We start from the raw sequence: 24116 nt of genomic DNA on the forward strand, positions 1-24116 counted from the left end.
AAAAAGACAGTGAAAACCCAAAACTATACCCACCAGAATACTTGAGTATTAACGACAATTCAGATTGCATTGGAACCATTGTAACACATCCTAAAACATGGCTATCCTGCCAACTAGGCAACGTAACAACGAGATTGTTCAGTCAAATCCTGTGATGGACATACATCAACTATTATATTATCTCAAAGTCCCTGCTTTAACTATTAGGAGGCCAACACCCCAAAACACACCCGGATAAACTCCTACAGTTTGAATGACTACATTCTGTTTTTACAAAAGTTTAACATAATTTTTACTACTCATTACACTGCATTATCTTATTCTAAAAGACACCAAATACTAAACGGTTTGATTTTGGCAGCTATTTGAGGAAAGGCCAGTGCTTGATCCTTTCTACCTGCATTTCTAGTTTGCTAAAAATATAAAATATACATTTTTATAATATGTCAAACTGTTCAGTCCAATATATCCTATGCTAAACCAAGATTTTCACTTAACTCAGACAATCACCTACAATGCAAGAATACATTTTTAAAATTTACACAAAGACTTTATATTTTTTGTAGGAAGTCAACTAATTGTATTAACCTTATTATTTCTTTATGCATGTAGAAAATACATTGGTTTATTAACAACTTTGCTTTAGCTTATAGATCAAAATATAGATTACACTCACAGTAGCTGTGATAATTACAGTAATAAACCTCTTTCTAGATTGTCTAGCTTTTTTGTTTGGATTTTAGTATGTAGAGCAATGTATACAGAAGCCAAAACTCAACAAGAAGTTTAGCAAATACCTGTTAATACTAGAAGAAAATAGGTTTTCCTGCTGTTTTGTCTTGCACGTATGATGTAAAACGCTTCAGGAATTTGGGATACTCTCGTTTCGCCACTGCTCGTAACACAGAGGCTGGTGCCCATCCCCCAGGATTCACTAAAATAAAGATAAAACTAGATAAAAGCTATACTCTAAAACAAACACGCATACGGCTGGACTAGTAAATGCTTAACACTAATTTGTAGAAAAAACAAATTACTGGTTTAACATTGACTATCCATCCCTTTGCATCCAGAGTCAAAATTTCTTGCTGATTACTAGTTCAACAGCTATGAGCATCAGAAAATCTGTACTATAACTCAAACATTCAACATTTGTAATTTAAGACTGATTGAAAGAACTATTTCAGTTTACTGGTTATACAGAACCACAATGTGTCACTTAATAGCACTCTTACTTCTGAACTAGATCAGGCTCAAATTCCAGATCAGGATTTGGGATCACACCTAACACTCAGCCTGCAGGTGCAGTATATAATTGACACTGTTTACATCTTATCAGGAGTGCAGTGCAATATTAGGGCTGTTGCTTCATTAAGTGACACGCAGAGAGGAAAATACAACTCATCAGCTTTGACCAATTTTGCTTCTTTTTGGAGTGTAATGAAGGCACAAAAGGTTTTTTTGTCTTGTTTTTTAAATTATATACAATTCTGCTTGTTTTTTATGTGAGAAAATCATATCCTGTCTAGCCTGGATGGCTGTAGTGCTGATCTTGCAATAGGATCCACATGGGCTGACCACTGAATCCATGCAGGGCTCAAAGAAGTCAATGGGACTATGCATAGATGCAGGGGTCCACCTGCATGAACCTTCTTATAGGATCACGTCGTGCGGCAATAGGAGTCTACAAAGTGAAAGCTGAGCAACTGGGAATTTTAGTCAGATTGTTTAGTATTTGCTTTTGTTAACACTAATACCATTCTAAACTTTTCATATTAAAACTCAACATTCCCTCACCCTCCTGTTAGGATGAATGCTAACAAAACACATCCTCAGACATTCATGAGGTCCTCTAGCAAAGCTGGGAAAAAACAATTAGCATTCCTGATATTTTTAAGGTAAAACAAAATGGGGAAAAGTATCTTTCAGGCCCTCTTTATACGTCATAAAGCAGCAGAAAAGGGCATGAGCCCAGATTTTAAAACCATTTGCAGTCCATTTTTAATGGTATCATCCCTTAGGAGAAGCTGTTAAAACAGTTTCTTTTTCCCATCTTTGGTAGATGTCTAAATGGAAGACCATAATCTAAGGCATTTTTCAGAAAGAACAGGAGATAATTCCAGTGTCCTTGTCAACATTTTCCATTTCAGAAATGTATTATACAAAAGGCTATTTGATTTATTGCTGAGCACTCAATGGCTGTTGTATTTGCCTGCACAACTACTGCACTCTCAATGTTTTACTGATGACTTTATGAATACTTTATAACAAACAAACAGAGTCCAAATGGATCTCTTTGGTCCTATGTACTTCTTTTCTGGAGCCACACAACTTGTCAGTGTCTGCCATTTTTTACACAACTGTGCTTCAGAAACTAAGCCCTCATTACAAAAAAGTTTCTAGCCCTTGTGGTTGCAAAAACCTTCCAAACATGAACCAATGCAGCTCCAAATATCCCCTACACAGCTGTCAAAATCTCCAGCTTCCCCCAACACCTTCCAATAATGAAGTGATAGTATTTTAAATACAATATCCCACAGCATGACGACATAAATATATGTAGGGTCAGCACAAAATTAAGTTCAGCATCACACTAACACAAGGAATACTGATTTAATTATTTTCATATTTCATTAGATTTATAAATGGAGGTCATTACTGATGCTTCAAACTTGAAGCTTCTACAAAACTGAAGTTTCTGCTACAAAATTCAGATCAAATTTGACACAAAATACTTGGCTGGGAGGGGTGTCTTCATTTATGAAACCCAATTATGAAGTATTTTAATACTAGATTTACCTTTCCTTCTTATTAGTACTGTAATATATTTAATATTCAGATGTGCAGGTAACTATTCAGTCTACACTATGCTATTTAATAGTGGGGGTAAGAATGTTGAAAACATGAAAGATACATAGGCTAGTTAGAAATGTTCTGCACGTCCACAAAAGCGGCAGACTGTTACACGGTTCCCATATTACTTTTTTCAAGCAGGCCTCTGAATGCGTGTATTTGTATAGGGATTTTAGTTTACGATATGTTAATCTTATATCTGACTGTTGAGGATTTTGGTCAGCATGGGCATAAGTGGTCCCTCTCAATTTCTACTGAAATCTATAGCCTAGCTGCTTGGGGATGTTTACCAGCTAAACACAATATATTTCCACTGTTTTGGCTAATTATTTTGAAAGAAAGACCATTTTACACCTTTATTACCAGCAGCTTCTCCTCAGCCTAGCCAATAGGTTGTTTGCGGAAATAACAGACTTGACAACAGAAGATTAATAAACGTACACTGCTAAAGAAAGTATGATGTATGACAATCAACCCAAATAGGGCAGCTAAATGGCTTTTTTCCAACATTCACTGTTTCTTTTTCTATATTTACGATTGTGTGATGCAACATATTTGGTGTTTCTACTGTTCTTCCAACCAATCACACAGTGACTGTTTGAATTTATTGGTGACTGTGGCACCTGTATTACATCTTTCTGATTTAGACTAACAACTGGTTCATAGATGTTGATCTAAAAATAAGTTTAGCAGAAAACACTGAACTTTATTTTTGCCAGTAATCACAAACCCTAGAAGTAATGTAAAAATACTGTATTGAAAAATCTGTACGTACCGTTAGCTACATATGTAATCTTGCATAGGATATTGTCTCTGCTTATTTCCTTGTTCCCTTCGGGTGGGCTCACCAACGTCTGACAGATCATAGCAATGTTTATTTTGGCACGAACACATCGATTGTTCAGCTGCCAAGAAATTAAACATTTAATAAGCATTAAGCAAAGTTTATTTCCTCTATCGGCATTTTTAACATCTGAAAGTCAAAATATTAATTATTTACATTACAGCAATGCTTGGGAGCTGCAATCAAGATTTGTGCTAGACACTGCATAAACAAGTAATAAAGATGACAGTCTCTGCCACCAAGAGCTTATAGTCTAGGTGTCAGACAGGATATGACGTTTGGATGAAGCAGAAAAAATGTAGTAAGGGTGAATGGGGAGGGAAAAAATAAAAAAACAGAGTTGAACTGAAAAGCACAGCTCTCCACTTGTCTAACCAATACTAGAAAGTGATGATTTGCAGGCATCACGGCAAAGGTGGACTTCTAAGGAAGCATTTAGAAGAGAATAAGGTGACAGCTTTACGAATTGTGATGCATTTAAGATTTTGGATTAAAAAAAACTTCTGAAAGCACAGTTTGATAATATTCAGAGGAATTACTTACAGGGGCACTATCATGTTCCACAGAGAAGTTACAGACAATCCAAGTTTCAGGATCATTTTCACTGAACGCTGGTATTTTTCTAATAGCAGACAGATATAGCACATCCCGCTGAGAAGCTGGCCACACTCTCTACAGGGAGAGAATAGTTGATTATTTAAAAAAAAAGAAAGTTAAAATATTTACTGCCCAGATGTCAGCCTAAAGTCATCAATTACAAATTTGGCAAATTATATGGCCATAGCCATATTATTGTAGAGAAATTCAAGTTTGACAAAATCAAGTGGAAAGTTTCTTCAAGCAAGGTAACAGCTGATAATTCATTTCCTTTTTCAAAATATTTGAAATGGGATATAAGCTATTTCCAGCACTCTTATGTTTGGTTCCAGTGCTAAATTTATTCTGGTCATGTCCATCTCTGTTGGTCTGATTTTAAAAAATGGATAACTTTTTTTGGGTTCTATGAAAAGAGATGATGTGCCAGCTCACACAACAGGTCAGTCACCCTATAACAATAAAAAGTATAGGCAGCTGCTTCAGGGTTTTCCAATATCAGATCTAGGTTTTGTATGGTTTGATGTCTGAATCACCAAACCAAACTCCATGGTATATGTATACATAAACCTGTCCACCATTAGTAGGACTCCATAGTTTGAACAGTAAGTAACATTTAAATGGCAAGAACCATTGATTCAGTAATGTATTATGTAGGAACAATAAGGAGGGTATGACAAACTATGCCACTTTCCAAGAAAAAAAAAAAAAAAAAAAAAAGAAGAGAGTTTTAGAAGCAGAACAACAACAAGATAAAATGTGACATTACAGAAGCCACTTTCCTGATATTTTGTAGAAATACTGGCAATTAATCAACCTCTTTAGAGTGCTTCATAATACTATACAGCTAGACTTGCAACCCAACCCAATAAATAGTATATTATTCTCTCATGGCAGCTTTCAGGCAAAGTGTATTATTGGTAAAGTTGGCCCAAGGAAAAAAAAATTGTTCTAGATCTCAGCCATCTTAAAATTTGTTCAGGATTTTGATTCAGACTCATCTCTAGTAATCAGAAGCTATTAATATTAAATGTTCAGACCAGCCTCTGTGGGTAGCATGTAGTACGAACAAGCATCCTGACAAATGTTTGCATAGGAACTAGTTAAACAAGATTTCAAAATGAATATTGTACTTGTAACACATCAGTTCAGACTGTAACCTCGTCAGTTCTCTCCAACTTTGTGGGGTCAGCTATGGTCAGGACTACCTCAAATAAAAAGTGTTACAGGAAGTGGTCTTAATGACTCAGGACTGTTGCCTGGGGTCAGTAGCATCCAGCGCTCTAACATGGCATTAGGAGACACACTAATGATGCAGGTGCTATTATTTTTAAAGAGGCTTGGACCCTAAAGTCTCCATGACATACATGCAGGGCTAAAGCAGCAAAGAATCCTGTGGCACCTTATAGACTAACAGACGTTTTGGAGCATGAGCTTTCGTGGGTGAATACCCACTTCCTCAGATGCATGTAATGGAAATATCCAGGGGCAGGTATATATATGTGTGCTAGCAAGCAAGCTAGAGATAACGAGGTCAGTTCAATCAGGGAGGATGAGGCCCTGTTCTAGCAGTTGAGGTGTGAAAACCAAGAGAGGAGGAGGACTGCTAGAACAGGGCCTCATCCTCCCTGATTGAACTGACCTCGTTATCTCTAGCTTGCTTGCTAGCACACATATATATACCTGCCCCTGGATATTTCCATTACATGCATCTGAGGAAGTGGGTATTCACCCACGAAAGCTCATGCTCCAAAACGTCTGTTAGTCTATAAGGTGCCACAGGATTCTTTGCTGCTTTTACAGATCCAGACTAACACGGCTACCCTCTGATACTTGACACCATGCAGGGCTAAGAGTAATAATTCTGCCATCTTTGTTAAATTCCAAATTGAGGAAACTGCAATTGGGTATAGAATTCTTCACTTCCTGTCCTAAACTTTTGTATAGTGCTGTTAAACAGCTGCAATGTTTCACAATAGAGGCGACTATATTTAGTGACTGGTATAGCAGTTTCTATATAAAGTGCTTTGGGATCCTTCTGGATGTCAGGTGCTATATAAATGTAAGATATTATTACCTTGTGTGTCTGGTAAATGATGATTGCGTTATCTGCTAAAGTTTCCACAACATGGAAATTTTCAATGGTTGCTAAAAATAAAAGAACAAGATCACTGTGCAAGCACAAACATACATAAAATAGGTAAAGGTTTTAAACACCATTCAAACCAACAGTCATGACTTTAAAAAAAAAAAAAGTGATTTCTTACTTTCCCAGTCATTACGAACATCAACATTCCAGAAGTACTGGCAGACCTCATGTCCCGTAACGCCTTTGACTGCATGTGTGGCTTTCAAAGGATCTAGGACTATCCCATTTTCTTCTACCTCTCTTCTGTACACCTTTGGGCAAATAAAAAAAAGCACAAAAGAAATGCACAGTGGAAAAAAACAAAACTGCTTTGAATTTTTGTTGTGTTTCATCTTGAGAATCTAATTTGACAATCAATTTAACAGCAGTAAGAATGACTGAACAATCCTAGGCAAAGTGGATTTTTTTTTAAACCATACTATTTGAATGGTTTAATATTTTATACAAAGGCTATGTTAGGAAGGAAATATTTCAGTGATTAAAACAGATAATCAAAGAAGCTAAACATTAATATCATTCAGTACTTAAATGGGTAAGAGAAAAATTCTGCAAGATTGCTTTTTCATGCTAATGTGCTGGATGCAGTACTAAGATTAAAAGAAATAATTAAAGACTTCCCTAACAGCAGAGGGAAATCCATAGTTACCGCAGATCTGACTACAACTTGATGAATTGAAGGGAGTAAGAGAGGGAGAGAAAGGGACAAGAAAAAAGTTATTTCAAAATATATCATGAAATGCTCAGGTGACCTGCAGAAAAAGAAAGCCAGAGTCAGCCCAGTCTTATACTACACTCAGCGTTACCTGAGGACCTGACAAGGATGTCCCCACTAACCAGGTTTTCTAGGATATTCACCAGAGAGATGTTTTTCTTTAATCTTACAAGTTGATAGTATAGGATTTAAATTACTGCAGTATCTATGTGCTCCAATCTGGATCACACTGGGCTAGACACTATACAGGAAGCGCCATGAAGTCATCTGGCTGATTCCAGGTTTGCAGAATTTCATGGAAGTCACTGATACAGGAATATTTTGCTGTATTACTGAGCCAGTCCATTATAAAATTTTTTGTATATGGTATGTTTTTCTAACCTCTCAATTATTAGAACAAGTATTTCATCTAATAAGAGGCACCTTTAGAGCTAAAGAAATATTGCCCTCCAATTTTGTGGTATTTGTGACCTTTCAGAATGGAGCATTCTAGGATATCAGTGAACTTGAACTTCTGAGGATTCTACAGCATTAAACAGAAATTTGTCCATTCCAATCCTGTTATTGACATCTGCTCCACCATAGTATCTGAGCACCAACCAAGTACCTAAAGATAAAGTATCCCTTTTGTAACAGATAGAAGTAAATTTTTGATGAAAATTAAAGTTTTGGATTTTTTCCCCCCAGAAAAGACAAGGGCCAATGGGTGAGTGAAGTCAAAAATAAATTTTACATTTATTTAAGTGTGTTGAGGTTAGTGGCCATTTTTACCTCTGGCAGAAAGTTCAAAGCCTTGGCTCCATTCCTGCGAGAGTTCTATTTCTTATGCTCAAGAGTTTCCCCCTAATGAAGAACACTTTCATTCTTCAAGTGGAATAAGATCCCAATGGAAGGTCATGGATATGTATGGGGAAATGATCTCCAGAAGTCAAGGCCAGTTTCATGGACTTTAAATATCAAGATAGAGACCTTAAACTAGATTCTGTTTTCAATAAGAAGCTAATGAGCCCAATGGTGTTTCGCTCACAGCAACCTGTGTTGCTTAGAACAGGTGCTGCATTTTGTACTAGTTTAGAGTTTTTTCAGGGAAACTGGCTTCATTCATAGTAAGAGAGACATTACTTATGCCTGGAGGTCATGAATCCAGGGATCACATAGCCAGGTCTGGTGACTCACAGGATAGGGTGAAATCTTCTGGTCATCTACGATGAAAATGGGTGTGTTCCCCCACCCCCTCACCAGGGCTATCTGCATATCCGCTACCAGTGAGGAGTCCAAGAGGACCTGAAGGCTGCAAACTGCCTTAATCTGAGAGAAGGTGCCCTAGACAAGAAGGAGAAGTCAGAGGAAAGCCTGTTTCTGGAAACTAACATTTAATAAGCAACGGTGAATGTCCGAACCCCGAGCATGGTTACTAGGAGGCATTTAGTACACATTAATAGAGTTAACTCAATTTTCATTTCCTTTTTAAGGTTCACCATTAAAAACAGTTGTTTTCAAACAGTAAAAGCTGATGCAGTGACAAGACACAGAATAGCATGCCATTCAGTTTACACATTTTAGCCAGCTCTGAATTGACTGTATATTTTGTGCAAATACTCACTAAAATCCTTAGCTGTTTATAGAGCTTTGGGGACAAATGTTTAAAGCTCAGCACATGAAACAAACATTTGGTTTATCTGGTTGTATGTGCATACCTTTTCCAAACTATTTTGTTTTTGTTAATGGCACACAGTGTGAAGGCCTATGATAAAGTATTCTTTATTTAACTATCATTCTGATACATATGCTTGAACACCAACAATTATATTTCCTAAAGCTTTAGAAAGGAAAAAAAGTTGCAACTCTGGAGTTATGAAATGGGAATGTCATATATGTCTATTTTTCACTATACAATTACACCTCTATCCCGATAGAATGTTGTCCTCAGGACCCAAAAAAATCTTACTGCATTATAGGTGAAACTGCGTTATATCAAACTTGCTTTGAGACACCGGAGTGCGCAACCCTGCCCTCCCTGGAGTGCTGCTTTACCACATTATGTCCGAATTCATGTTCTATTGGGCCGCGTTATATCGGGGTAGTGGTGTACCACAAAAAAAGCAGGAATTATGTTTATTAAAATAAATCCAGAGTTTGTATATTCCTCTTAGAAACTGTTTGAAAAACAATGCCAATTGACTGTCTACTGGTAGTCTAACGGGGAGTTCAGGTTTCTCACTTTGAGTCATAAAGAGGTCAAATGTATGACTGAGACAGAACTGAACTGATTAGCCTTAATGAGGAACAAGAACCCTCTCAAACTATCTTATTCAGTTGGTGTAGAAATGTTATTAACAGGAGTGTTGCATGTAAGACACTGGAGGTAAATGTCTGACTCTGCTCAGGACTGGTGAGGCTCCAGCTGGAGTACTGTGTCCAGATCTGGGCACAGCACTTTAAGAACAAACTGGAAAAAGTCCAGAGGAGAGCAACAAAAATGATAAAGGTTTTAGAAAACCTGACCTATGAGGAAAGATTAAAAAACTGGGCATGCTTAGTTTTGAGGAAAGGAGGAGGGGACAGGACTGGATAACAGTCTTCCAGTATGTTAAGGGCTGTTATAAAGACAACACTGATTATTTGTTCCCCATGTCCACTGAAGATAGGACAAGAAGTACTGGGCTTAATCTGCAGCCAGGGAGATTTAGGTTAGATATTAGGAAAAAAGCTTTCTAACTTTAAGGGTAGGTTACCTCTGGAACAGGCTTCCAAGGGAGGTTGTGGAATCCCCATCATTGAAAGCTTTTAAAAACAAGTTGGACACACACCTGTCAAGGATGGTCTAGGTTTACTTGGTCCTGCCCCAGCGCAGGGGCTCGACTCAGTGACTTCTCAAGCTCCCTACCAGCTCTAAATTTCTATGATTCTATGACACCAGAGGTAAATATATCCAGATCCCTACATCTAGAAGAGGGGCTTGTACACATGAACATTTTGTGGCAAGCTGGGGTGTGAACTAGCACTAGCCTGCTGCTGACTAACTGTCCATGTGGACCCTACGTACATGGGTCTTTTGAAGGAGAGGAGGCCAAAGCCACTCCCACACATTCATCCAGTGATAACTTGCATTCACAATCTGTTTCCAAATGGTCCTGCTCAAAGAGGGAACTACTTCCTTGTCTTCCTCCTCCTGACAGCATTTCAGGGATCACTGTACATAATTTTGATGGATCCAGATGGGCCAGATCTGAGGATTTCTGGACTGTTAGATCTATTGCAGATGAAACATTACCTCTCCATCCACACAGAGGATAACTGAGAAATTCCTGAGGAGTCCCACAATAAGGCACCAGAACTTTGTTTTCCCAGCAATTGGGGTTTGGGAACATGCCTGAAGGTAGCAGACCACAGGGTGGTACAAACAGAGCCACAGGTCTCTGCATTCTTCTATCTTCCTCCTGGGAAAGATCAAGGTCTGGATCCAAGACAGAATGCACTGGGGATAACTGGATCCAGAGGGAAGTATGGAGATCCAGTTCTTTGTGGGGACCTTGTAGGGATCCTAGGAGAAGGAAGCATAATGTGTTCTGGCCTCTTCTTCCTAACAGGAGAAGGCAAAAATGATCTTGAAACTGGGGACATCCGAAACGTTCACATCCTTCCAGGCACGTGCTTGGAAGGAACTGAGCTCCCTGCGTAGAATTGCCCTCAGAACGTCAGTGCTGCTGAGGAGAGGGGTGTGTGACAGAGCTATAGCTGACACTGCTAGAAGAAGGTTCTACTGCAAGGCACCATGAAGCATAACTATGTATATGCAAAGCCATTTGAAGAAAAATAATTTGTTAATGCACTTTGAGATAGTTCCATTTCAATGAGGACTAGATGAAAAAGCAGTAACAAAACTGTTAACACGTGTCAGCACAGTCCAGACAGTTAGTCCATGGCAAGCTAGTGTGGGGTAGATTCTCAGTCCAGCTAGCCCAAGCCAGTCTAATTTGGGACCTTCAAGACAACAAGACAAGAGGGTGATAAAAGAAAGTGACCTCCCTCTGCAAAGGAATGAAATGTCTGGTATAAAGTTATAAAGAATACTGTGTGTACTTAAAGATATAAAATGGTTATCCTTGTATATCTCATCCATAGTACCTTACTCCATTAGTCATGTTTTAAATCAATGTGACTGCATGTGGAGTAAAGGTATCAGAATATGGGTCTGTATCAGTATGAACATGAGAGAGACAGATTTCAGTGTAACATTTTATATACATTAAAAAATGTTATAGAATATTGCACCACAATTTTATTTACCTTCATTTCACCTTCTTCTACTACCAACTGCCAATTGGCATCTCCTCCTACATCCTGTAAAGAGTAAGTCATGTGATTCTGCACCATCTCTTCGACCTTTAGAGAAAAAAAATGCAACATTTGTAAAGGTTCCTGCCACCTCCTTGCCAGCACATTCAAGGCACTGTATAATTATATCAGAAGCCACTATAAAATACTAGCAATAGATCTAGCGCATGAGCTGGACATAGACAATGGAACACAAAACCAGTGAAGGTTAAATTAGTAGAGGCCTTGCAGCATTCAGAACCAAAAGCAAAACTCATCCCTAATAAAATGAATTCTTCGCACAAGCACTTCTCACCATCCCCATCTCTCTCTCCCACCTGTAATAGTTGAATAATTGTACTAACTATTCACATTTTTACTTCTACCTAAGGGGAAGGAAGAGAGATTACCTCTATTACAATATTTAAGAGTGCTCTAATCCTATAGAGATAGTGGCCATTATAAGTACCTAGATAAACAGAATCACACTGAAGTGCAGGACTATTTTTTTGATCATTTACACTTAATGAAGAACAGCATTTAGGAACCTGAGCAATAAAAAAACAGCTCAAAGCCACTAGTTTTCTGCTCTTAGAAAGTTAATCCATATTGTAACCATTCAGATGTCCCAAAAGCTTTAGGGGCTGCAGTGAAGGAAAACCAAGTATGACTGACATGTTGAACATTCACTATTCTGCATTTGCACAAACTGCTATGGTCTTTTGACTGAATTCTGGGGTGAGGATTGATTTAAAGGGATACTATCAAGTAGTTTAATCGCCAATGTGTTTGCACTCCATAAAATTAAAAGATAAATTAATGAAGTTTTTGCATCATCTTTTAAAAATTTTAAACTTTAAAAATCACTGTTTGCTGTGTGAATTACTGGAGTCTTTAAAAAATAGATTGGTGTATATCAAGTACATTTTTCTAAACTACACAAATACTACCATATTTGTACTCCTTCTGTCTGAATGAAAGGGATCCTTTAGGTATACGGCTGTGGGGTATGAACAGGGTTTAAAGGGTCCCTAAGTTCTCTATACACAGTTATAGTGTCTGCCCTGGAATGTAGGTGCCAAATCCTTTCAGATCACATTTCCAAACCTGCTCTTTTTCAACTGAAATTATAATCTGCGATAAATTATGGAGGAAAGAAAGAATATTACAAGTTACTTCAGAGATACGTTTTATAACATGGCAGACAAGTTTGCTTCAGTTTGTGTGTAACTTAAAAATAAGTGAATACTCAAAATAGATGTTTCAACACCTGCCAATTACTGTGTAATTTGCAACGTCTGCCTGAATCCTACAGAGGTAGCGACTAAAGGATGTTTATTTAAAAATATATATCTTGAATAAAAATTAAACAAGGTATTACATTGTGTACTGCTTAAAATACCAGACATATAATAATGAATAAAATTAGCAACACTTAGGCACAAACACCTTGTGTATGATGTAGAAAGATATTTCGTTATACACAAACATACACCACTTGTCAAATAAAGGCATTTATCAAATGAAGTATATTGTAACAAGTTCAAGTGGAGGAACGAGCAAAGGAATATATATATATTAATGTGTTTTTCTAATTTGCTTGAGATGGAAACAAAAAGATTGTGTTTATATTTTTAATTCTAAAATAAAGAAGCCTTTTTTTGTACTATGTACTTTCTGGGCTGTACATTTAAGATTAGGAAAGGAGGTAATTGTACCCTGAATCACACTTTAAAAGTTAATCCCCTCAAACACATAATGAAACACTGAATACGAGAACTATATTTCATGGAAGTGCAATACTGATTTATAGATGTTCTGTGGAAGCAAAAGGATGAGAACGGTCCAAAGTTTTTGTTAAAACTAACTGACAAAGAAAAGTTTGTCTTCCTTTCACTTTATAAAACTCAGGCAGGAAGGCCACCCTCTCCTAGACCTGGGCAACAGGTTTCCTAGACATGATTCCTCCCACTCTTTTCTTTGCAAGACACCGTTTACAACCTTCAAGTGGGCAGATTTTCTAAGTAAAGGTTCTCTAAGAGACAGCTAGGTGATTGATAATGAGGGAAATTAATTGATGAAATCCTTCTAGAGGAAATGGAAACCTTACCGGCTTAAAGAAAATAATTAGGCTTGGCTGAATTAGATTTAAAAAAAAATAATTTTGATGGATAACATTGATGTTATTTTTAGCATTTTTACATTTTTTTATCCATTTAACTTTTCACAGTTGTGGGAAATTGAGGGGCTAGTGTCAGACTATTATTTAATGACAGTAGATGTTGAGATTCAAAAACTTAAAACTTTATAACTCTCAAAACACACTGTATATTTTGACACGTGATATTGACAAAATAAATATCCTGAACTAGTAATCAAACTAATACCAAACTAATAAGTTCTCAAGCAGAATTTTTCTTACTTTGCCTATCTGTAAATTTCAATCATCAATGGAAATATTTATTGTTGTGTGCGCGCATGGTGAAACTGACATTTACCGATATTAGCAATAAAAATCTAATCCTTCCAAGTTTAAACAATCTACAAATTCCAAATACTCTACAAAATCCAATCAAAATTTAGAGCATGGAGCAAACTAAAATATCTTAAGATCAGCAAAGATCCCCTGTAACCTATAAGGGGCCCATAAAACTAACTCACTCAGAAAGCATTCTTTTATCTACTTCCTCAATAGCATATATTAACTAGCAACATTGGATTGTGTCTCATCCATAACCCTAGTGATTTCTGAGGGCAGAGCCTTTGGTTAATTCTCTGAGAATTCTGAATCCCTTTGAGATTTAAACCTAGTCTTGGGTCCAAATACCAGACCACTGTTTGAACTGATTACTTCAGTTTTTCTGTTCTTAACTATCAAAGCAGCCTTTCTAGTAATCATCACTTCTGCACGCAATGACTGAACAGGATGTATTAATCGCTAGAATCTCAGTACTGTACCTTCCTCAGTAAAAGGAATCAACTCAAATCAGTCTTCGCTCCCAGAAGTAACATAGCATTCCACAGAACTCAGAAAACAGAGGTCTAGTAGTGCCAACTGGCTCAAGGTTCACTGTTCTTTACAAGCTACTCCTGTCTTAGCCCTGACAAACTCACTACACCTAATACAATATTTTCATGATATTTATTTGTGAAGGGTAGCATGTGAGGTCTGTACTGAAAGCACATAACTTAAGATTCATAATCATTGAGATTTTCGTACAGATAATATTTAAGGAACAATGTAACAGATTGGCTAAGAGAAGTAGGCTTTAAACTATGTTCAATGGGTGCAGGATACAAAAGTCCACAGGTAAGTCCAGAACATAGAGACCTGGGTGAAGGGTTGGAATCTGAGGGGGAAATTGGCAATTAAAGCAGGGGCAAAGGAGAGACAAGAGGGAATATAGATGGGAAATCTAATGAACATCCTTGCATTAATATGCAGAAATCTAAGAAGACAGAGAATAGTCTGGAAAAACTAGAAGTAACAATAAATAATCACAATTACAATATAATTGGCATCATAGAGACTTGGTGGGATGATTCATGTGACTGGAATATTGCTACAGAAGGGTACAGCTTGTTCAGGAAGGACAGGAAGGGGGGAAAAGGGAGGAAGTATCTTGTATATCAAATACTTTCACTGAGGTAGAGACAGACGTGGGAGGCAGACCTATTGAAAGCCTCTAGGTAAGGATAAAAAAAGGGTAAAAAATAAGGATGTCACCGAAGGGGTCTATTATAGACCACCTAACCAGGAAGAAGGGGTGGATGAAGCTTTTCTTAAATAACTAACAAAATCATCCAAAGTACAGGACTTGGTGGTGATGGGGGACTTCAATTACCCAGACATCCATTGGGAACATGATAGATTATCCAACAAGTTTCTGGAGGCAACTTTTTATTATAGCAAGTGGAGAAAGCAACTAGGGGAGAGGCTGTTCTAGATTTTATTATTATTTTTTATTATTATTATTTGATTCTGACAAATAGGAAAGAAATGCTTACGAATTTGAAAGTGGAAGGCAGTTTGAGAGAAAGTAATCATGCAAAGATATAGTTCATGATTCTAAGGAATGGTAGGAGGGAGAACAGCAGAATGAAGAAAATGGACTTCAGCAAACTCAGAATTGATAAGTAAGATTGTGTGGGGAAAAAAGTTCAAAGAAGAAAGTTTAAAAAAAATGCCAACTTTCCTGGAGAGACATTATTAAGGGCACAAGAGCAAACTATTAAAGTGCATAGGAAAGATAGGAAGTATGGAAGTGGATCACCCTGGCTTAAACAATTACTAACCTTTTGTAACTGTTGTTCTTCGAGATGTGTTGCTCATGTCCATTCCAAAGTAGGTGTGCGCTCACCCCAAGCACCACCACCAGAAAGTTTTTCCCTCAGTGTTATCTGTTGGGTCAGCTCCAATAACCCCTGGTATCACACGCTCATAGTGCCAGTATAAAGGGTCCTGCTGCCCCACTGACTCCTCAGTTCCTTCTTGGTAGCTAACTCCGACGGAGGGAATGAACATGAGTAACATATCTCGAAGAACAGTTATGAAAGGTTAGTAATCATTTTTTTCTTCTTCGAGTGCTTGCTCATGTCCATTCCAAAGTAGATGACCCCCAAGCAGTTGTGCAGGTGGATGGTTCAGAGTTCTTTGGCATGCTGACTGTAATACCACTTTGCTGAAACCCACATCATCTCTAGTCTGCTGGGTGATCCCGTAGCAAGACGTGAAAGTGTGAACTGACGACTACATTGCCGCAATATACATGTCCTGGATAGGAACTTGAGCTACAAATGCTGCCAAAGATGTTTGAGAGCTGGTAGAATGCACCATCAGGGCAGGAGAGGGGACTTTTGCATAGCACATGCGGATACATGAAGTGAACCACGACTAAATTTTCTGTGCCAAGACTGGAAGGCTTTTCGTTCTGTCTGCAATGGCTACAAAAAGCTGAGTATATTTTTTAAATGATCTAGTCCTTTCTATGCAGAAGGCTAGTGCATGCCTCACATCTAGCGAGTGGAGTGCAGTTTCAGATAGAAGACCAGTAGGAAGACATCCTGGTTACTATGGAATTGAAAGGAAGGCTGGATGTAGCTGCAATTGAACCTTGTCCTCGAAGAAGACCATGTAAGGTGGTTCCGAAGTAAGGGCTTGGATCTTCAAGACTCTTCTGGCAGAAGTAATGGCCTCCTGGAAGGCCACCGTCCAGGACAAGTAGAGCAGAGTGCATTGCCAGCAGTTCAAATGGAGGCCTTGTTAGTCTTGCCAACACCAAGTTGAGGTCCCAGAAAGGGAGTGGCTACTGTACCTTTGGGTATAATCTCTCCAGGCCCTTAAAAAACAGACTACAGATGAAGTTTGAGAAAAGAGAATAGCCGTTTACCCATGGCTGAAAGGCCGAGATTGCAGCTAGATGGATCCTAATAGATGACATGGTTAGGCCTTGTTGTTTCAAGTGGTATAAGTATTTTAAAATGAACAGAAGTGTTGACTGTGTAGGTGATGGGCAGATCAAGAATCTTTTCCACTTTGCCAGGTTAGTGGCTCTAGCAGACAGTTTTCTGTTCCGTAAAAGCACCTTCTGACCAGTCCCAGAGATACTACCTCTGCAGGGTTCAGCCATGGAGCTTCCAGGCCATGAGATGAAGAGACCTGAGGTCTGGATGATGTAGACAGCTGTGATCTTGGGAGATCAGGTCTGGAAATGGAGACAGGCGGATTGGCATTTCCACTGAGAGGTTTAGAAGGGTGATGAACCAGTGCTTATATGGCCAGGCTGAGGCTATCAGGATGAGACCTTGTCCCTTATAACCCTTAGAAAGACCTTGTGTATGAGCGAGATGGGAGGGAATGCATAGAAGAGATGATCCATTCAAGGGAGGAGAAAGGTGTCAGAGCGACCCCAGGCTGACACCCAGGAAGGAGCAAAACTGAAGACACTTCATGTTGTCCTTCACTGCCAATACATCTATCTGGGGAGTCTCCCACTTCTGGAGACGCCTTTCACAATATATGGATGGATGGATACTCATGGTGGTTGGAGAAGGATCTGCTGAGGTGATCCACTAACTTGTACTGTGACTGCTAGAGATAGGAGGCTTTGAGGTGGATTGAGTGGGCTATACAGAATTCCCATAAGTGAAGAACTTCCTGGCACAGGTGAGAGGAACGCGCTGCTCCACCTTGCCTGTTTTATATAAAACATCGCTCTTGTGTTGTCTGTAAGGACTGACATGCACTTGCCCTCCATGTGGGGTTGGAATGCATTGCAGACTAGGAAAACCACCCTGAACCTCTGATGTTGATGTGTAGCAAGAACTCTTCTGGGAGACCAAAGACCAAGTTCTGACAGACCCGAAGTGAGTTCCTCAGTCTATTGCCGAAACATCTGTGATGAGAGACATTGATGGTGGGGGTCTTGAGAATGGGACTCCTGCACATACTGCCAGAGGGTCCAACCACCAAAGAAGGGAAATGATCACAGATGGGGGAAGTGTGACAACTATGCCCATGTGGTGTTGCCCCAGTGTATATACAGACACCAGCCATGCCTGAAGAAGTAGGAATAGGGAGCCTGGAAATGAGTGAGAAATTTGATGCCTGATGGTGATCTCTCTTCACTGAATATCCAGATTGGTCATTTCAATCTGTCTATTAATTAGATGAACAAGTTTAGTTTAATGAAAACTATTACAATGCTCTGGAGACACATTTATTCAAGGAAAGTTTATTACATACACACATATATTATGCTGTTTTTCAGTTTTGGAAGTATTTTCACTGGCTTGCACATCTGAAGAGCCAAGTTGTCTTCCTGATGATCAACAGGTTTGGTTCTGCTTCTAGTAATGGAGAGCAGAGGGAAAATCCAGTTGTAGGAATGGCAAGTTTGGGAATTCAGTAAGTTCTTCACTATTTTAATCTTTCAAAATTCTTAAGCTTATGGACACTAGAAATTTTCTTCCAAAATTTACAGCCTCCTATTCCTCTAGACACTCATCAAAATGGGTACACAGCCGATCCTTCAATCTTTGCTGTTTAAAAAATCTGTGCCTTAGCCCTTATATTGTTAAGGTATTTAAGCACTGACCATTAAAGGGATTTTGGTTCTGAAGTGCCTAAATCCCTTTTGGAAATAAAACTTGGGCTCCTAAATCAAGTAGGCTTTTCAATGCTGAGCACAGCAATTCCTAAACACGGTTAAAAATTTGACCTGGAGGCTCTTGGTAGGGTTTATTAAAACAGGTGTATTGAGCAATCGTACAGTGGTCATGGTTAAAAGCTGTAGATTAGCCTGACAGAGCAATCTGTCACCTTTTTTATGAAGTCCTATAGTCCCCCTTCTGTTGCTTAATTGTCAGAAGGGTATGTTATCATCATCTTAGGACTGCTTTTTCCGCTGCTTCTTTGAATAGCTTGTCCGTTGAACACTTCCAGGAGGTCATTAAAATGTTTGGCTTGCTTATGCAGATCTACAAGTATATTTAGTTTTAGTATTGAATTTGCCACAAATAGGTATAATAGAATATATATTTTTTTAAAGTTTCTAAACTCAAACTGTGTATGCCCAATAAAGTCTAGAATAAGCTTTTAGTGCCGAAATACAAATAGAAAAGTCTCAGAGGTGCAAACAGTGCTGTTGGAATGTAGAAAGATTTAGTTTAATGGTAATTGTAACAGAAATATGAACTAAATATGTGAAAAAGACTGGGAAATTTAACACTTTTTAGAATAAATGATTTACATTCATTTTAAAGTCAAATTTATCTCCATCCCACACAGACCAGGTGTTATTTCACTTTTATTATTTTAAAGTATTACATCAGAAATGTGGGATCTTGAAGTTACACACATTTTTATTTTTTCTGTAGACATTAATCCTCCTTATCTCCCAGATTTAGGACCTTGCAAGAGTGATATGGATGCATGCATAATGTAAAAAGACAATCTTTCAGTAACAGGAATATAGAATTCCTTGGTATGTGTCTATCTGTACTCATCTAAAAAAAGCACAAGTGATTTATGGAAAAACGGGAACCCAAGTTAGAGAGAAGATGAAATACAGCAAAAAGATATACAAAGCCACTCTATATATTCTTACGATACCTGGGTGCTGAATCTGTGAACATCAGAGGCATTGACTAGATCAATGGAAGACATGGAGGAAGAGCGACTATAGGGCTACCAGAGACAGACAAAGAAAAAATCAAGTAATCAGAACAAAAAGGCACAACAGAGCTTTCAGTACCAACTTCCAAGCACAAAATAATGAAGAAAAGGAAAACAAAAGCACCATAAGCAGCAAGCACAGCAGTAAAAGCTAATTTCATGCAACTATTATATATTATACTCCCAACATGGCCCGGGGAGGGGGGGGGGTAGAAGAAGAGGGGAGAAGTAGTGTTTCCAGTAACATTGAAAAAGGTCAAAATCAACCATGATAAAAAAAAGCAGCTTTTTTTCTTTTAACTAGTTTAATGATTTTATATTTAAGAAAAAGCATATTTAAAGAATATTAAGTTTCTGGCATGATTTTTTCTTAATCTCATAAAATATGACAAGCTTGCTACATATCAAGAATATTCTAAAGCAGACACTCAAAATAAAAGATTTTTTTCAAGGAAAAAGTCTTCTCCGATCCTGGATATGTCAATTCTAATGAGTGATGTGTTCAAAGTTACTAGTAACATCTACAAATTAGATCTCACTAATCCGTATGACTAATGTATCAGTTAAAATAGAAATAGTGATTTTATTTACAATAAGTACTCTCTGAAAAGATCCTGGGAAACATCTCACCTTTTGGACGAATCTGTGAGTCCCCACAGCAGAGTATCCCTCACCAGAAGGTAATGATGTTGGCCAGTGTGATCTGACCTTTTCGCTCTGCGACTAAGAGAAACAGGTTAAATTTATTTGCACTTAACAGCTGTTTGGTGGAGTATTTAGTAGGTGGCAGTAGAACTGACAGGACCTATATAAGAGGAGGGAGCAAGTAAATGGTCTCTCTTCACTGTTTCATAGACCACAAATGGTAACAGACATCTCAGGTGGCAACAACAATTAGATTTAAGAAATATTTATCGTGTATTGGATATACTTATTTGTGTAGGTTATTCACGTAAGTACACTAAAGGTGAGTTTTATTTATGATTTTTTAATTACTTGTGTCTATTAAGAATTGCTTTAAAGGATAATAGGGGAGACAAATTGACCCATGTTATTAACACTATTTATGCTGTCATGTTCTGTGGATAATGGACTTCTGTTTCCACTGTGCCCAAATTTCTCAAATTAATTTTAGTTTTAAAAATAAAAAATTAAAAGGAATAAAATGTTGTATAAAAGGAAGTGTTGCTTACCCTATGCACTAACTGTAGTTCTTCGAGATGTGTCCCAGTATGTGTGCTGCATTTCAGGTGCACATGCACCTCTTGAGCCTTCAATAGGAGATTTCTAGCTAGCAGTGTCTATTCGACTCACACATACACTATCTCCTTGTGGCAAACACTGAGGCTATATAAAGGTGTGTGGACAGATTGCCCTCAGGTCCTTTTCTATTCAGTCATCCTCTAGGGAACAACTGAAGTAGAAGGGAATGACAGCAGATAGTGAAGCACCTGTAGGGACAGACAGTTCCTCCTCCTCTGAGTAGTGTGCCTGTGGGTGCGCCACTTCAGGTGACTTCTGAGCACTATTCCTAGACGGAGAAGAGTTTCAGAACAGGATCCAGAACTGAAGACTGTACTGCAGAGCCAAGTGTCACATCAGATCTGATGTTATGAAGCAGGGTTTACAACTTTAAAAACATATGGTCTGAAATCCAAGTAGTGGCTCTGTGTGTCTCAGATAATGGAACGTTCTTCAGAAATGTAGCAAATGTTGCCCGCAATCTGGATGAATGTGTTCTAATCCCTGAGGGGGCTGAGCACCTGCAGACTCACAACAGACAGAGATAGAGCCCGATATCCATTTCAAAAGTCTGAGCAGAAATAGGAGCCCCCCCCTCAGATCTATCTGCAAAGGATGTAGAGAGTCTAGGCACTCTCCTAAACTGCTTAGTCCTACCCAGGTAGAAGACTCAGGCCTTTCTAATGTCCAGAATATGAAAACAAGATACTGGTTGAGAACTATGAGGTTTCAGAAAATATACTGGTAGATGGATAGATTGGTTAAGATGAAAATCTGATTGAAACCTTTGGTAGGAACTTAGGATGCAAATGTAAAAAGACTATTTAAAAAAAAAAGGTAAAGGGGGTAATCGGCCATGAAGGCTCCACTCTCCCTGACCTTACGGGCCGACATGATGCAACTAAGGCATGAAGTAGGGAGCAGGTTGCCATTGGTACAAATGGATGTCTTGTGAGATGGTTGAGAAACACGTTGAGGTCTCAAGATGGGGTGAGGTGTCTAATGTGGGAGAAGAAATTACTCAGACCCTTAATAAATCTGGATTATATCCAGGAAGCAAAAATGGAAAGTCCCTGGACAGGAAGATGAAAGGCTGATATGGTGGGCAGGTGCTTCTTGACCAAAATGATCGATAAGATGGGTGTCTTCAGATCCAGCAGGTAATCGAGGATGAGGGAAACATGAATGGATTCCAGCCAGAGGTATTAACAACTGTCCCAACGGATGAATCACTTCCATATTTGCAGGTAAGTAGTGCGGCATGCTGTTTTTCTACTCTTTAACAGCACCTGCTGTATCTCCATAGAGCTGGAAACCTGTATTTGTGAGAACCATCCAGGAAACATGCCCTGGAACTACTAGACTGGGGGGAAGCACGTGACCAGCATTCTGAGGCAGGAGATGTGGAATGTTTGGGAGCTTGATTGATGGTTGGACACAAGCAGTTAAGGGTAACAAGCTTGTCTCGGCCAGGAAGGATGACTATGGCCTTGTCCTGCCTGATCTTGTTCAATACCCTTAGAATTATGGGCACTGAGGGAAAGGCACAGAACAGGCTCTTCCTCTACAGGAGAAGGAAGGCATCCTCCAGTGAGTGGTGACCCAGACCTGCCTTGAACAGAAAAGAGGACACTTCCTTGGAGGTGGTGAAAAGATTGATCTCTGTCAGTCTCATCTCTAGAATAAGCCATGGAGAACCTGAGTGTCCAGCTAGAACTCATAGTTATGGGAAAAGTATCTGCTGAGAGCATTGGCTGTGGTGTTCTGGATGCCTGTGAGGTGCATCATTGAAATATGGATATGGTGGGCTATGCACCAGTTCCAGAGCTTTATAGCTTTAGTGCACAAGGAGGATATTGTTCCTTCCCGCTTGTTGATGTAAAACATGAAGGACATATTGTCCATCATGACCCTGATCGCTTCGCCCCGATGAGGGACAGGAAATGGAAACAAGAATTCCTGACTGCTCTGAGCTTCAACAAGTTGATGTCAAAACTGACATCCGCCCTGACATCTGCCCTGGACTGAGAGGGTGTTAAGGTGGGCAATTATAGTTGCTAGAGTCACCATCCTCAACTTTTGACGCATCAACAATTTGTTCAACTGTTCTAACTGTCTCAGATCTAAGATTGGCCTCCAACCTACATCCTCCAGTGGCACTAGAAAGTATTTTGAGTAGAACTCCCTGACCCTGTTAAGGGAAGGGATTGGTTCTGTTGCTCCTAGTTGGAGGAGAGAGTCCACCTCTTGCCTTAGAAGAAGCTCATGAGAGGGGTCCCTGAAGAGGAAAGGAGAATGGGGGTGGAAGAGAGAGAGACACAAACTGGATGGTATAGCCTGATGTTATGACCTCCAAGACCCACTGATCCATGGTGATCTGCTCCATGGTGATCTGCTCCCAAGCTGGGTGGAAATGGACAACATGGTCCAAAAGGGAGGTGGGCTAAAGGGTGCAATTGTAAATTCGGGGGGGGGGAGGGAGGAGTGCAAAGGGGGAGGGGAGAATTTCACTTCTTGACCAGTCCATCAAAATTGACACCTGGGTGATTGTGGAGGGCCGCTGAATAGCCCTCTTGCCCTGCAACCTCTCTCTCTTTCTGAGGAGTTCCACAGGTCTATGGTATTCTAAGAACTGAGCAGGGCATGACCTCCGGACAGCCTGACCTACTAAAAAGAATCTTGCTAGTTGGTGTGTAAATGCCTAAGAAAGGTAGAGTTGCCATGGAGTCCTTCAAAACATGCAGGGAGTCATTTGTGGTCTTGGAGAAAAGCCTATGACCAGTAGGGAGGTCACCTAATAAACCCAAATAAATCCGTTTTACCCTGTATAAACCCACAAGAAAGCTATGGAGGCAGAAAAAGCCGGGGAAGAAACTACTCACAAGAGAGCTATGGAGGCAGAGGAAACTGCCCACAAGAGAGCTATGCAGGCCCAGAAACATGAACTGGCTGTAATGGAGTCGAAGAGACAAAACCCTCTACCTGCTGGCTCCACTTCCCCAAAAATCCATAAATGGGAGTGACTGTGTCCACAGGATGAAGAATCTCCTACCTACCACCTGATCTGGAACAAGAGCTGTACCAGGGGAAAGAATTGTGCCCAGGCCTGGAAGGTGTCCAGTTTGAGGAAAAAACTTGCTGATGCATCTCTGAGGGTGAGATTATCTGTATTCAGTTTGATTAGACATAGATTTGCCATTTTATTTTATTTTGCTTGGTGACTTACTTT

At 39.1% G+C, this 24116-nt stretch overlaps 1 protein-coding gene across 3 annotated transcripts in view; it reads right to left on the reverse strand.

Annotated features, from left to right (window-relative positions):
* The window catches only part of CERT1 (ceramide transporter 1), a 141953-nt gene that overhangs the window by 3739 nt on the left and 114098 nt on the right, over positions 1 to 24116 (reverse strand). For 2 of the 3 annotated variants that reach the window (XM_030566401.1, XM_030566399.1), the window contains 8 exons: positions 20276 to 20368; positions 19583 to 19657; positions 11443 to 11538; positions 6559 to 6691; positions 6369 to 6439; positions 4241 to 4369; positions 3629 to 3758; positions 798 to 934 (listed from right to left, as the gene is read on the reverse strand). In XM_030566401.1, coding sequence (XP_030422261.1) covers positions 807 to 934; positions 3629 to 3758; positions 4241 to 4369; positions 6369 to 6439; positions 6559 to 6691; positions 11443 to 11538; positions 19583 to 19657; positions 20276 to 20368 — 855 coding nt within the window. In that variant the 3' untranslated portion in view covers positions 798 to 806. The remainder of the gene's footprint in view (positions 1 to 797; positions 935 to 3628; positions 3759 to 4240; positions 4370 to 6368; positions 6440 to 6558; positions 6692 to 11442; positions 11539 to 19582; positions 19658 to 20275; positions 20369 to 24116) is intronic. The other variant, XM_030566400.1, reaches the window with a different exon arrangement.

Source organism: Gopherus evgoodei, chromosome 6, assembly GCF_007399415.2.
Source record: "Gopherus evgoodei ecotype Sinaloan lineage chromosome 6, rGopEvg1_v1.p, whole genome shotgun sequence".
NCBI classification, from domain to species: domain Eukaryota; kingdom Metazoa; phylum Chordata; order Testudines; family Testudinidae; genus Gopherus; species Gopherus evgoodei.